Below are 14,345 nucleotides of genomic sequence, written 5' to 3'. Positions count from 1 at the left end.
ATAATACTTCAAAATACTAGTGAATTTTTTTTTTCTAAAGGACATTGTATGAAAAAAAAAAAACATAAAAGCATTTTTTGCCTCATTATTTTCTTAAATAGGAAATAGAGAAACCCATCTACAACCAAACTGTGTAATACAACCAGTTGCTTTCGTTTTCAGGCATCACCATCATATTTACGCAAATATGGAATAAAAAACAGTGATGGATCCAGCTTTGTTGGCAGGGTCTGAAATGTTTGCTGTTCATGATGTTGAATTGAACATGAGAAGATCACGAAGGTAGGTTAATGGCTACCAGCTAAAATTAGATGGCAACAAAAACTTAGGTGATCCAATCACAGCCATTTTAGCCTTGTGGTCACGGAACCGCATCAACTTCTACCTTCTCTCCTTAGATCTACAATAAATTATCCTTCACATCATATCCTTTATTCTTTACTCATTCAAGAATGCCAACTGGTATTCTACAACTTCTCCAACAAAAATGTAACATTTAATGTTTACTTAAATACCCTATCATTGATTCTTCTTATTCCTGAACTGTAATGGAATGCTTAACAAAACAAAATTGTGGCCTACTTCCTGTAAAAGGTATAAGAATGTGCTTGCAGGGTTAACATTCAAATACAGAAACTTGGCCTTCTTTCAGAATGAACCTAACACAACCTTTTAATAAAACTGTTCACACTTGTAAACAGTAGGTGATTAGTAACTATCTGGTCCATCATTATCCAATTACAAATAATAAAGCGTCCTAGAATCCAGCCAACACAAAAGATGCACTTATTATTCTTTACTGAAGCAGCATACTCTTCTGTTATGGTGTGTGTGTGTGTGTGCTATATATCTAATACTCTTCTGTTTTTCCATAAGAATCTCTCAGATATAAGAAAGAACAGAGGTGTACCTAGGACTAAGATTTAAGACAGAGCATATAGTGCAAAACTATCACATTGTATAGAAGTCATTTGAAGCTACAAAAGAAACCGCCCTTTTTCGACCTTAGAGAGAATAAATAGAAAAAAAGAAAAACACACGTACAACAAATTCCAATATAAACAAATGAAACAAAATCTAGAATGTGGTGAGAAATCAAATAACGTGCTTACAGGCAGCAGCATTCAGGGTGGTGAGGTAGCTACATGGCTTTTCACAAGCCACACCAATCTTCAACACCAGATTAGGGAATCCTAATCTTTCTTTCCCGATAACCGTGGATCATGGTTGTAAATCTTGTTGGAGCACCCACCCGAGAGAGAGAGAGCTTGAGCAACCTCAGATTGGCCAGCACTCAATTACCTGAACGCTCCAGGGAAAAAATTAAAAGAATATGTCCTAGCTTCTAAGTTGCAAAACTCCATTTCACTTCTTCACTTCACTTCACTGCACTTCACTAGTCCATTCCATCATTCAGATCTCCTCCTCAATTGCTGGGAAACAGGAACACCTTCAAAAAAGTCCAAAACAGCATCTTCCAGGTCCTCAACAGAGTACTTTATGTAATTCTCCGGATGCCTACCACTCTCTATGTGGCTCCTGAACCTTCCAAGAAACGACCTATACGCCGGAATCAGCTTCTCCGATATCGATATCCTCAGCTCCTCCCTTAGTTGCGAATCCGGTATCAACCACACCGCCTGAGTCCTGTGAACCTCTTCAAACATGGCGTTAAAAGCCTTAAACCTCTCCCTGAGAGCACTCTTGGACACCCCAGAAGAAAACCCTCCACTCACATGCAACCCCTCATCCCTCAAACAATACAACACCCTCACCCACGTTGCTCTCTGGTAGCTCGTCGCTGCCTGCCTGAACTTTCCGGTGAGCTTCTTCAAATAGTCATCCCCGATCATCTCCCTCAACTCTGGACTACCCCTCACCTTCTGCACAATGTAGTGCACATTGTTCATCACAAACAAATGAGCCAAAGACGCGTCCTTGTAGTGCTTACTCTTCCCATCCAAGTTGAATTGTAATATCACAATAATCCAAATCAAGTGCACATCCAAAGGGGTCTTCTCCTCAAACTCACTCAAATCCAAATCGGGTATCCCAGGATCACCCGAATACCTAGACCCCGTGGAGGGCTTAGACACTATAAGCTCGTTCAGAGTAACCTTGTAATCGGAGATCAAACTTATGTAGTTCATCACATACCGAGTCAAAGGGTGAATCGTCCCACCGGGAACAGGAACCCTAGAGGGTTCCTTGAGCACAGCGTTCTCAAACTCCGACAAAATCCCCCTCGCAGCCTCCCCCAACCTCGACAAAATCTCCGCTGCCTGAACCCTAATCGTCTCCGAGGACTTGGAATCAAACACGACATCAATATCCGGCATCAACTCCGTCAACGCATCGTGCAAATCCAGAATCTTGAACAACTTCTCCGGCGACCTCCGGCTAATACTAATCGCCTCGGCGAAGTTGAAGAGCTGAATCGCCGGGCCCTTGACAGTCTCCATGAAGCAAGCGTCATCGATGGAGGTTCCAACTCCATCGAAGATTTGCTCGCAGAGCTTCTTCTCACTGGCAAAGAGCGTCCTGACGCAGACTTTCGCGGCTCGTATCCAGCGTCTGATTTTGTTCTCGAGCTGCTCCCACTGGAGGCGCTGCACGTCGCCGATGCTGAGCTTCTCGATTCCGAGCTTGCGAAAGCTGGCGTCGACGGAGGATTTCCTGACGCTGCCGTACACCTGGATGCACTCGCGCAAGTAGCCGGAGGAGACCATGCGTTCGGCGATGCAGCGGAGGTCGTAGACGGCGTCGGAGGGGATGAGATCGATCTCGCGGATGCTGCTGGTTGAGCGGTAGCTTCCCGTGACGGAGGAAGCAGCGCCGTCGCTGTTGAAACGGAGGAGAGAAGTTTGGGTAACTTCGTCGCTTTCGTCGTTGTCAGGGTGTTTGGGAGAGGATGAAGAAGAAGGAGGGTCAAGGGTTTGTGAGGCTTCGTCTTCTGTGGTGGGGTCGAAGGGGTTGGTGTGGGAGATGAGGATGTTCCGGAACTCGTCTTCTAAGCGGGCCATGGCGATCTGGATGGCCGAGTTGACTTTCTCCGACACCGAAACGGAGGAGAGGGACCTCTGGATTTCGTCCACCGCCTGCAGGTAGAGATCCGCCTCGTCCCGGTCGCCGGAGAATATCATCTTGTCCCTGGCATCCTCCGACGCCGTGGAGTCCCACCGCAGAATGATCTTCTCCGCCGTCTCGAGCGGGAGGCTCTCCATGATGAACGGAATCAAGCGGCGGAGACAGACAGAGACAGAGAAAGAGAGAGAGAAAGAGAGAGAATAAAAGAGATAGCTTTTGTCCGAATAATGGAGAAAGAGAGAGGTGTGGAAAAAAGTGGGCTTTTGGGGTAAAAGAAAAATGCGATATGTGGAAAAATGAAATGAAGAAATGAAGAGAAGAGACTTGTGTTGTGTAACACTCATATCATTGCATTACTCATTTGACTTTTTAAATGCCGCCGTTCCTTCTGGCCAATTTTGGTGTTCTCCTTTTCTGCTTTTGACCTTTTGCTATGCTTCTTATACACAGTAATATCATCATCATCTTTTCTTTTTCACTCACCATTCATCTAAATTTTCTCACTTTCTAAATCAACTTGGATTCTAATTTTTCCCTTCTGCGTTTCTTTCTGTTCTTATATCAGATGCTTTTCACTGTCACCTAAGTTTCCCACTTTTGACTCTTGTTATTCCTTTTCCTTTTCTAGACTGACACCAGAAAACACATTGAGCGCAACAATGGTGGAACTGAAATTGCTTTGAAAAGCTTCTGCTTCCGATTTATACACACACAGTTGCAAGGTGAGTCAGTGTATTAATTGCTTCAAAGACTTTTTTTCCATTTGCATTGGTTGGAGATAAGTTAATGTTAGTAGGATATTGAAATTGAAGTTAAGATCTTTAAACCAACAATCATCACCTTCTGTGAGACAAATATGTTTTAGCTTAAGGATTTAATGTTGTACGAAGTTTTCTTACAAGGTTATAGGACATTGTATCCATTTATGTTGTTTCAAAACTCATATTACGATTCGTTTTCAATATTCATACCTACTGTCCTTTTCTGAAAATTTTTAAATGTTAAATTTAGTTAACATTAAATATTGTTAAATTTAAGTACCACACAACTCTTGGTTTTAGACTAGAACTATGGTATATATATATATATATATGAAAAATTTATTTGTGAAACCGTCTTTTGAAAGGAAAGTACAAAATAATTAATACATGCGAATCATTAAATACATTTAGATAAAATAATTATAACGTGAAACTAATCTTCTTATGATGGGTTAATTACTGATTTAGTCTTAAATTTGATTTAAAATTAGAATTCGTTTTTGATATATTTTGACTCCTAAATTTTAAGAATGAGTAAATATAGTTCTTTTAATTCAATTACGTTTTTTTTATGTGTTGAACGCATTTTTCAGCAAATATGAATTTATAATGTGTCAAACAATGTAAACAATTTCAATATTAACATGAAACACGTTCAACACGTCTAAAATAATTAACGTAATCGAGTTTAAAGAATTATATTCAGTCATCATTTTTAAAGTTTAGAAACCAAAATGTATCAAAGTTTCATGCAGAGACAAATTTTAATTTTAAGTCAAAATTTAGAGGAATAAAAACATATTTGTAACAATTGTAACGGAAAATTTGTAATATATATATATATATATATATATATATATATATATATATATATATATATATATATATATATATATATATATATATATATATATATATATATATATATATGAATGATAGAATAGAAGAGGGTCTTTATCAAAATCATTGATTTGCAAGCCGATGGGTTATAAGAGGAATTAAATTGAGTCACGTCCTGTTCCCACGAATCTCCGTTACGGCATTACCTTCTTATCCTTTTTCTTTCTCTATAATTTAAACACCAGAAAAAAATTAATTAATTAATAACAACACAGCCTGCATATATACAATAATAAATATGTTTGCATGATTATCAAGATACGACAAAACTTCTATCTCCATCGCATACATGTGGCCATACATGTCATACATACAATAAAATAAAGTTTTATTCCGAGGTCAGTTTTGTCATACACTCAAATATGAGAAAAGTTGTATTTTGAAGGATGTGCCTTCTCATTACATACGATATAAAAAAAGTGTTTTTATTCATAGAAAGAAAATTGATTTTATTTTTAATTGATGAAAAATTATTTATTAATTTATCTTTAATTGTAATAATATTTTTAATATATGATATTTTTGACATATTTTGTAAGTTTTTTATATTATTTTATATCGAGAAATGTGATACTATATTTTTGTAAATAATTCAATAGCCATAAGATAATAAGTTTAATAAATAATAAAATAGACTCCAAATAATTGACATATATTAAAAATTAGAGTTTAAATATAATTTAATTATATAAAACTAGTTTAATTTAACTATATTTATTTTGTAAAATAAAATTTATATCTATTTATGTTCAATAAATTAATTTTATTTTAATCAATGTAAAATACACTAATTTTTGAAAAATAAATATTAAAAATGTATGTGCGAAAGAGGATAAATATTTGTAAGAAATGTATGTATTATGATAATTTGTCTTATAGATAGTGAATATGATATTTTTTACACATTCTTTCGTGTCAAGATAAATACATTATGATATTAGGTATTTATCTGTAATCTGGTAGTAAATGAAATGATAAACATTTATGATATAAATACTAAATAGTTTTGTTATCGTCTTAATAGAAATACGTTAAATCAATTTTATAAAATTGATTTATCCAATTGTATGACGTAAATCATATTAATTTTCAAAAAACAACAAATTAGATATTTGTAAATTATATTATATAACATGATAAACCTCACAAACTGTTTTAAAATATGTATTTTATCACAATTTTATCTTTAAAAGATATTTTAAACAAAAAAAATAATGGATATTTAAGTTATTTAAACGACATAAAATTATTGAGTATGATTAAACATAAACAAAATTTACATATACTTATATATTCTTCAACAAAACATTGTTACATGAACCGATTCATGTTTGAAAATTGTTTCAAATGAGCATTGTTATAATCCTAAATTTGAATTGGGTGGAAGAAAGGGTTAGTTGAATAAATTAGTGATGTTTTGTAGAATGTGTGTATTACAGAAATGCAGATTGCAAGCTAGCTAAGCACGTCTTGGGCTTAGGGTTGTCCCTATTCCCCATGTTAGAATCATAACATATTCAAATTTAAGAACATGTGCATTTTCATGTAAAAGGAATATTCACACATTTTAATAATCACTACCATTGCCATCAGAGGGAGCAAAGAGATTTTCTTACAATTTTACCAAAAAATAATTACTCTTTTTTTCTTAAAATACTTGTTTGAGGAATCTTGCAAACCTCAAGGCCTTCTAATCCTCCAACAAATTCTTTTTTACTAACAAAATGACAAAAAGGTTGAGAATTTAGAGTTGCACGAGTGCTGGTGCAACCAAATCATTTCAAGATATTGCAATCAAATTTTTCCTAATCAAATTTTACTAATTTGGACGAAACTTCTAGAACCACAACATGTCAGTATGCCCACAAAATACAAATTATATCTTTAATAGTTGTTATTATTATGGAATAAATATGTTTTTTTCCTTAAGTTCAGTAAAAATTGAAATTGGTATTTTTTCAAATTTTTTTATCAATTTAATCTTTTATCTTTGAAAATATATGGATTCAGTCCTTTTAACTAGAGTTTGTTAAGTTTATTTAACGTTTCGAGTGTATTTTATAATAGTATTTGAATTATTTACATCATTTGACTCGTTTTCATTTAAATGCTAACTCAAATATCATCATAAAACGCGTTTGAAACTTCAAATAAACTTAAAAAAATTTGATTAAAATGACTAAATTCACAAATTTATATAGATAAAAGACTAAATTAGTCAAAAATTTCGATGAGGGACTAATTCTAAATTCTACTGAAACTTGAAGGACCAAAAACATATTTAATCTTATTATTATTAATGTTATTTGTTAAAAAAGAAAAATATTTAAGAATTTAAAATGAATTAAAAGTCTAACAGAAAATAAGGTAAATTAATAATTCATAGATTTATTACTTTTAAATTTTTAAAATCTTTTAGATTTAAGGTGGTGTTCTAATTGATCTAATATGAAAAAAGAAAAGTGTGATTGAAAGAGGAAAAAAAAGAAAGGTGTGAAAATGGTTTTGGGGAGTGTGCAAGTTTTAGAAAAAAAAAAAGAATTAAGAAATAGGATTATGATGAAATTGTAATTATGGTTATGAAACCTAAAAATTCTATGACAGATAATAAGGAATATCCAAATTTGCAGAATGGAGGAGTGAGTGAGTGTTGTATGCCAGGAGATGCATGCTCACACTCATAATTAAGTCGTTAATTAATTAATAATTAATTAGCAGTTATATAAATTAATTATGCATTTCAATGAACTTCCAGCTGTAGTATGCTGTGAGCATTAGCATATGGTTGACTTAAGCAACATTATTATTATTAAATATCAACTTTTGTCCTCTTCTCTGTTTTTATTTGTAAATTTATTTTCTTCTAACAGGTTATAAAGTATTTAAAAATATATTTCACGATGGGAATTTTTTTTCATCAAGTATTTCAGATTATTTCCTTATCTTCCCTCAACACCTTCATACTTTCCTTCGCCACCACTCCATCTTCTTCTTCCACCTCCACCTCCACCCTATATTCTCCCACCTCTCCATCTCCATCTTCATTTTCACCCAATAAAACAAATATGCAATAATGAAGGGTAAAATAAAATTAGGAATCAACAATGAAAGATCATAATAACATGAAGCGTAAAATAAAATTAGGAATTAATGAAAGACGTGGATTTTAAATTTTGAATATCATAATTTTTGTGCATTTTGGATTGTGCAATTTATAATGCAAAATTACATTTTAGATTATACATTTTATAATGTAAATTCACATTCCAGATTATACAATTCGTAAAACAAATTTATATTACGAATTTCTAGAATGTAAATATGCATTACGAATTATATAATCTGAAACATTTACAGAAATAATGATATTTTTATTCATTTTCTTTGACTAATTTTTAACTCACTATTTCAATCATCCTTCAATCATTTATTTTTAATTTGTGTGTGGTATGATATGATGATCTAGGAGTGATTAGAGTAGGAGTGATTAGAGTGGTAAATTAAAAGTGGGTAAAAAAAATTGGTTAAAATATCATTATTCTATGTACAAATTACACAATCTGGTACTATAATTACAAGAGGGTATAAATGGAAATTTAAAATATGAGGTGCGGGAAGAAAATAGGGGGATGCAGGAAGAAGTTCCCCAAGTTATTGAACTAACACACGCCGGTTGATACTTTTTGGTGGCCCGTTTTCCACAGGCTAGCTTTTTTTATTTGAGGACCATAAAATTTACACAAACTTCATTTTATTGCACTTCTCTACTATTGCAAACTGCGTTTTGCATATCTCCATATTAGCGAAATGGGGAAAATAACTTTTCAAAAATTCTTATACCTTCTGAAAAATAGTATCTAGAATGCATTAAAGAAATTTAAATTACGCATTTCAAATCGGTTTAAAGGAACATGTTTTGAAACGATAATTCCAAAATGTAGTACTGTAATCTAAAATAATTTTTTAGGTATTCTGGATTATTAATTTTGTGAAACACCTCATGAATGACATTTTGGATTATATATATTATAAATTTTAGTTTTTTAAGCGTCACGATTTTAAAATTTCAACAAGTGTAGTAAAAAAAAACATGGAAGTGAAAAATTGTGGAATTTCTTTCGACCCAAATTTCTCATTAATCCTTTTTCAGGTAACATTAACTATGCCTTTATCCACTCATGGTCTTACAAAGGAAATATCCTTTGTTACCTCTTATATATTTTTTATTTTTTTAAACTATCAAATTTAATGCTAATTCTCGAAACAACAAAAATTATCACAAGAACTACCGTTAAATTTCATTATTTTTTGGGTTAAATATGTTTCTGGTTCTTTAACTTTCGATAAAAATTGGAATTAGTCCCTCTTTGACACTTTAACCCAATCTAGTTTCCTAACTTTAGATATGTGTGAATTTAGTCTTTTTAATCAAATTTTATTAAGTTTATTTTACATTTAAACGTGTTTCATGATATTATTTGAGTTAACATTAAAGCGAAAATATATCAAATGATATAAACAATTCAAATACAACCATGAAATGTATTTGAAACATCAAATAAATTTAAGAAAATTTGATTGAAATAACTAAATTCACTCTAAAATACTAAATTGGTCTAAAATTTTGAAAATGAACTAATTCTAAATTTTACTGAAAATTAAGATACAAAAAGCATATCTAAACCTTACTTTTTTATCTCCATTGATCTCTCATTATCCCGATACACTAGACACATAAAATTGCTATCAATAGTCTTAATCAGCCAATGTAAGCAAAGATAGTTGTGAGAGAGGGAGTGGATATTTCTGTCTCAGTAACTAAAAAATTTTACAAAATGAACAGAAAGCTGAATCCTATAACTGAAACATGAGTAAGTTAAAAGTATCATAAAAATTTATACATGTCCCTGATCTATAACTCAAAAATTCTAAGGTATGTACCAAATAACACACTTCCACAATTCCACACACATGCATGAAGACATTCTAAATCTGTTACCTAGGAGGTTCATCAAAGTTCAATACTATCCGCACTTCCGAAACTATCTGTTCCATGTCTCCTATGTGATTGGTTCTCAAATTGCTCTGCAGCTTCATAGTCATCTCCGAAAGCTGGCAGCACCTCTATTGTTCTTGATTCTTTGCCAACCCCACTCTCGGATCGTACCTTATCTATTCTTCTAAACGCTTCCTCCATGCCTAACCGTTGCAGAGGGCTGCTTCTGGTGCAAGCAGAACCAATGAGCAGGAGTTGCTCCATTTCACCTACCGATTTTCTAGAAGCTGCGATTTCAGGATCAACCACTTCGGCCAACCTACCCTCAGTGATTGCTGTTTCAACCCATTGCACCACATCGGTTCCACCTTTGCCAGTGCTGAGATATTGCGAAGGAAATTTCCCAGTGAGTATTTCGAGTATCACAATCCCGAGACAGTAAACATCACAGCTATGTGAAATTTCGCCGTGTTCTGCTGCCTCTGGTGCCTTGTAAGCAAATAGTGTCTGTGCTGCACTTGAAGGGTTAACCATGCGGCTGAACCCGTAATCTGCAAGTAGTGCTTCGTTGTCTGGTCCCAGAAGAACGTTGCTGGATTTGAGATTGCCATGTGGGAGATCTGAAGAACCAAGTTCTTTGTGAAGATAGTTCATCCCTTCGGCAATTCCACCTATAACTTTCATACGTGCAGGCCAATCCAGCTCCGTATGCGTTGGTCCTCTATCACCTGCAAATAACACAATATGTAAATATTTCGTACTCAAGTTGTCATCAATCATGACGACTTCAGTTCATGATCAGTTCATGATCAGTAAGGAGAAGAAGCCTTACCATGCAGTGAAAAGAGGAGACTGCTTTTGGGAACATACTCTGAGATCACTAGTTTCTCATCCTTTCTGAAATGGTAAGCTAAAGGGGTCAATATGTTCCAGTGTTTAAGCGATGAGAGCTTCCTCATCTCTGCATCAAAAGCATCTTTTTCCAGAACATTCATCTCTCTGGTCCTTTTCACCACCACTGACACTCCATTAGCCATGACGGCTTTGTAAGAAGATCCAAAGCTTCCATTTCCCAGAACTTCTGCTGCTGCTCTCATCAAATCTGGCAACCCAAACACACCCTTCTCGTCATTCACTATCACAAGTTCTCCAACGCCTTTATTTTGAGAGCCTGCAGATCCTCTTTTGGACGATGATTTTTTAATTGATGTACATGAACTTGCATCCACATCCCTTTTCGCCGATGTGGTAGCCACTTGAACTTCCACCGAACCACCACCGCCATGAGCATCATTTCCAAGCATATCAAGCCGCGCCTCCTCCTTCTTTTGTCTTGTTCTCACAATGAAAAATACAACAATTGAAACAAGCACTACACTCACTATTATAATGGCTGCAACCTCCCATGGGGTATTACTATGTGGCACAGGCGCACCACCACCACCACCACCACCAACACTTACTGCTTGCGGTGCATCAATGGGAGCAGGACTTGGCGCCTCCACCGGCTTTTCACATGATTTTCCGATCTTCTCACCACAAAGACCAGAATTCCCAGAAAACATGCTCTCGCTGAATCTCAACAAACTAGCTGGAACTTCACCTTCCAATTTGTTGTTGGAAAGATTAATGTGCTCCAGGGTCGGGTTTTTGAAATCAGGAATGGTTCCACTAAACTGGTTGTTTTCAAGGTGCAACTCCATAAGATTAGAAATCTCGGTCAATGAATGTGGAATGCTCCCCGTGAATTGGTTATCAGAAAGCCACACTTTCTTCAAAGACCTCATTCTCTGGAAGTATTCCTGAGGAATATCCCCAGAAAACTTGTTTCCCTGCAAATACAAGGCTTTCAGGAAGCCTATTCGGTTGAACTCCGGCATGGAACCTGTGAAAGAGTTGTTGTTAAGGCTAATAGTTCGAAGACCCTTGAGTTCAAGCAATGGATCAACGTGTATTTCTCCGACTAACCCTATTCCTCCAAGGCGAAGCCCCGTGACAAGGCCATTGTTGCAAACAACACCTTCCCATTGATCTTCTACACTGCAAGGTGCAGAACCAGCCACCCAACCGTTTAAAATTTGAGCGTTGGAGAAAGTGCTTTTGAGACTTACCAAAGCTTCAGCTTCTGTCATGGAATATATGACGGGCAAAGTGACGATGATCATGAGAGTTGGCCGGAGAATTGTTGCCGGAGCTATGGCCATTACTCTGCTCAAAATCTGGCGCCTCAGGGCGTATCCGAAACTAAGGAATGTGATTGTGATTTTTTTCGGGTCATTGCTTCTGCTAATTTTTCGTCTTTCCCTTGTTTTTTCTTCTGACCCCTGCATGCATGCATGGTGAGGGGGTCTCCTTTGGAAGAGTGCAAAGAGAACCTCACAATGAGAGGGCCCTCTTGGGAAAATTGTAGAGTTTGTTGAACAAGTCAATAGCTGTTTAAAACCATTATAATCATATCCTTCTGTGATAATTATAGTATGTTACTACTATCGCATGTTTTCATCTTTCTATTGGTGTAAATCAACATATTTCGCTATTTAATCGGAACTACCAAAAATAGAAGAAAATTTACATTCTTCTAGAAGAAAATGAGTCTTTTCTATGTTCACCTTGATGCCAGAGCTACCACAAAAGAGCTTCAAAGTCACCTTCATGACGTTGCTGCACAAATTTTTCCGAAGTTTCTCTGTTCCAAAGAACCCAGATTTTAACAGAGGTGAGGCAATTCCATGTCAACTGAATGAAATCTTTCTTGTAGCTCAATATCACTGAATAAAATTCCAACAGTTAACCAAGAAAAAATCAATGGGGAAGTCGATAATGTTGACATGCCCAACAACGCAAGAATTCATCTGAAAGAGGGATTTTGGGGTACTTTGCCTTATGCTCTTCATACGCACGTAGGTTATCCTTTAAACAACTTTGTTTTCATTGTTCATGGTTTCCTCGGCCTCCAAAATGTGTCCCCGTGTCATCCTCGGATGTCTGTCTTATCACCATACACCTTGCGTTTATGCTTCTTCCTGCTCTGCATCTTCTTGGGTAGCATGAAGTTCCACCGTGTTTTTTGCACTTTGCTACTCCTATAAATTTTAATATTTTTAAGTAATATTGTATTACAATTATTTATTAATTAGATACAGATTTTATATTTTTTAAATAAATTCTGTAGTATAATTGGTTCACAAGATGGGATAATATAAATATTATTGTGTATAGCCGTTATTTAGCAAATAATTGGTTACATTTTGCATTGGTTTTGTGTTATGTTGAAAATCAGGGGTGGTTTTTCTCAATTGAAAATTAAAGTGAGGCAAGTCTATTCACCAGCATGATTTTGCTCAAGTTATGAATTCTCCTGCTCCAAAAAAATTAGGGTGAGATAAGATCCTCTTTTCGATATGATTTTCACTCAAGTGTAAATCTTGACAAGTGGATTGTATTTTTTTTTACGTAGTTTTAGCTCAAACGAAAATCACTCTTTTCTTTGTTTTTGTTTTTTTTTGTATGTGTAAATAACAAATTTGGTTGAGTAATGATAATTGATATATGTATGATTAGAAAAAAAAAAGGGGAGGGTTTGATCGAAATAAAAACTAATACCATGTTGTTGAATTGTATTGGTAATTAATAGGGATGATGTGTTCATCTCTCGTAATTTTTAAGAAATGAATTTTAAGTTTAAGTTTTATTAAAATAATTTATTATTTCTTATACAATATTATTAGATCCCATTGATATTGGTTGAGTAAACTCTTCATAATCTTTGAATTTTAGGATTGAATGATTATAAAAGAATAAATTATTAGGTCAGGTATTAATATCTAAGAGACCATACTTAATTTAACATAAGTTTGGTAATTATCTTTGTATTTGTTATAAATATGTAATAAATGTGATATGATATATTGAATATAAAATAAATTATGTTGAAATACATCATAATCACAATAAATAAGATTAATGTTTGATTGATTATGGTTTAGTTGTAGACTAATTTAAACTTAATTAATTAACTTATTATGTTATTGATTGCCTTTATGATTATATTGAGAACGGAACGGGATTTTTTATGCATTAAAAACCCCCAAAAGTTTTTATACAAAGAAAAATTAATATATAAATAAAAAATAATTTTCTCCAAATTTTATATTTTAATTTCTTCAAATTAGTATATATTTATTAAAGAAAATTTTGACACTTGAAGACCAAAGATTATATTTATATCAACAAATGAAATGGAGTTCATAATGAAAGTACGAATGAGTGATAAGATCTCTCTTGTCAGTTTTTATTAAATTTTGAAAATATGCATTGAAATATGTTTTTTATTAAATGTAATTATATATATATATATATATATATTAAATCTTTTATTGGTAAACTCTTCTCTCATAAAAATTTAATACAATAGCTTCTAATGTATTATTTTATAATTAAGTTATTGATATTAAATATCTATTTACTTTATTACTACTAATGAATGCTTATTAGAATCTTAACTGGTTATCTTAAATAGAGTCTCTGATTTTAGTTTTGTTTTTTCATTTATAATAGTTGAATTTAAGAGTGGATGAAAGTAGGGATACTGTTATGAAGAT

The 14,345-nt window shown here is 33.9% G+C and overlaps 2 protein-coding genes across 2 annotated transcripts; both read right to left on the bottom strand.

Annotated features, from left to right (window-relative positions):
* Positions 1-938: 938 nt before the first annotated feature.
* Positions 939-3,416, bottom strand: EXO70D1 (exocyst subunit exo70 family protein D1). Its single transcript, XM_028051475.2, has one exon. The coding sequence runs from the start codon at positions 3,222-3,224 to the stop codon at positions 1,410-1,412; it is 1,815 nt and encodes a 604-aa protein (XP_027907276.2). The 5' UTR covers positions 3,225-3,416; the 3' UTR covers positions 939-1,409.
* Positions 3,417-9,373: 5,957 nt separating this feature from the next.
* On the bottom strand, positions 9,374-12,209 carry LOC114166652 (Leucine-rich repeat protein kinase family protein). Its single transcript, XM_028051411.2, has 2 exons — positions 10,577-12,209; positions 9,374-10,472 (listed from the first exon to the last, which is right to left on the bottom strand). The coding sequence occupies exons 1-2, from the start codon at positions 12,072-12,074 to the stop codon at positions 9,760-9,762; spliced, it is 2,211 nt and encodes a 736-aa protein (XP_027907212.2). The 5' UTR covers positions 12,075-12,209; the 3' UTR covers positions 9,374-9,759.
* Between the last annotated feature and the right edge of the window lie 2,136 nt (positions 12,210-14,345).

This window comes from Vigna unguiculata, chromosome 10 (genome assembly GCF_037176805.1).
Source record: "Vigna unguiculata cultivar grain cowpea cultivar isolate G323 ecotype 2 chromosome 10, ASM3717680v1, whole genome shotgun sequence".
NCBI classification, from domain to species: Eukaryota; Viridiplantae; Streptophyta; class Magnoliopsida; order Fabales; family Fabaceae; genus Vigna; species Vigna unguiculata.
Note: the sequence above shows the minus strand (reverse complement) of the source record. Positions and strands in the feature narration are given on the sequence as shown.

Excerpts from the sequence above, each read along its gene's own strand:
- EXO70D1 (XM_028051475.2), bottom strand. The coding sequence starts at position 3,224 with ATGGAGAGCCTCCCGCTCGAGACGGCGGAGAAGATCATTCTGCGGTGG.
- LOC114166652 (XM_028051411.2), bottom strand. The coding sequence starts at position 12,074 with ATGCAGGGGTCAGAAGAAAAAACAAGGGAAAGACGAAAAATTAGCAGA. Across the intron at positions 10,473-10,576 it reads TCTCCTCTTTTCACTGCATG|GTGATAGAGGACCAACGCAT; the intron begins GTAAGGCTTCTT and ends TGTTATTTGCAG.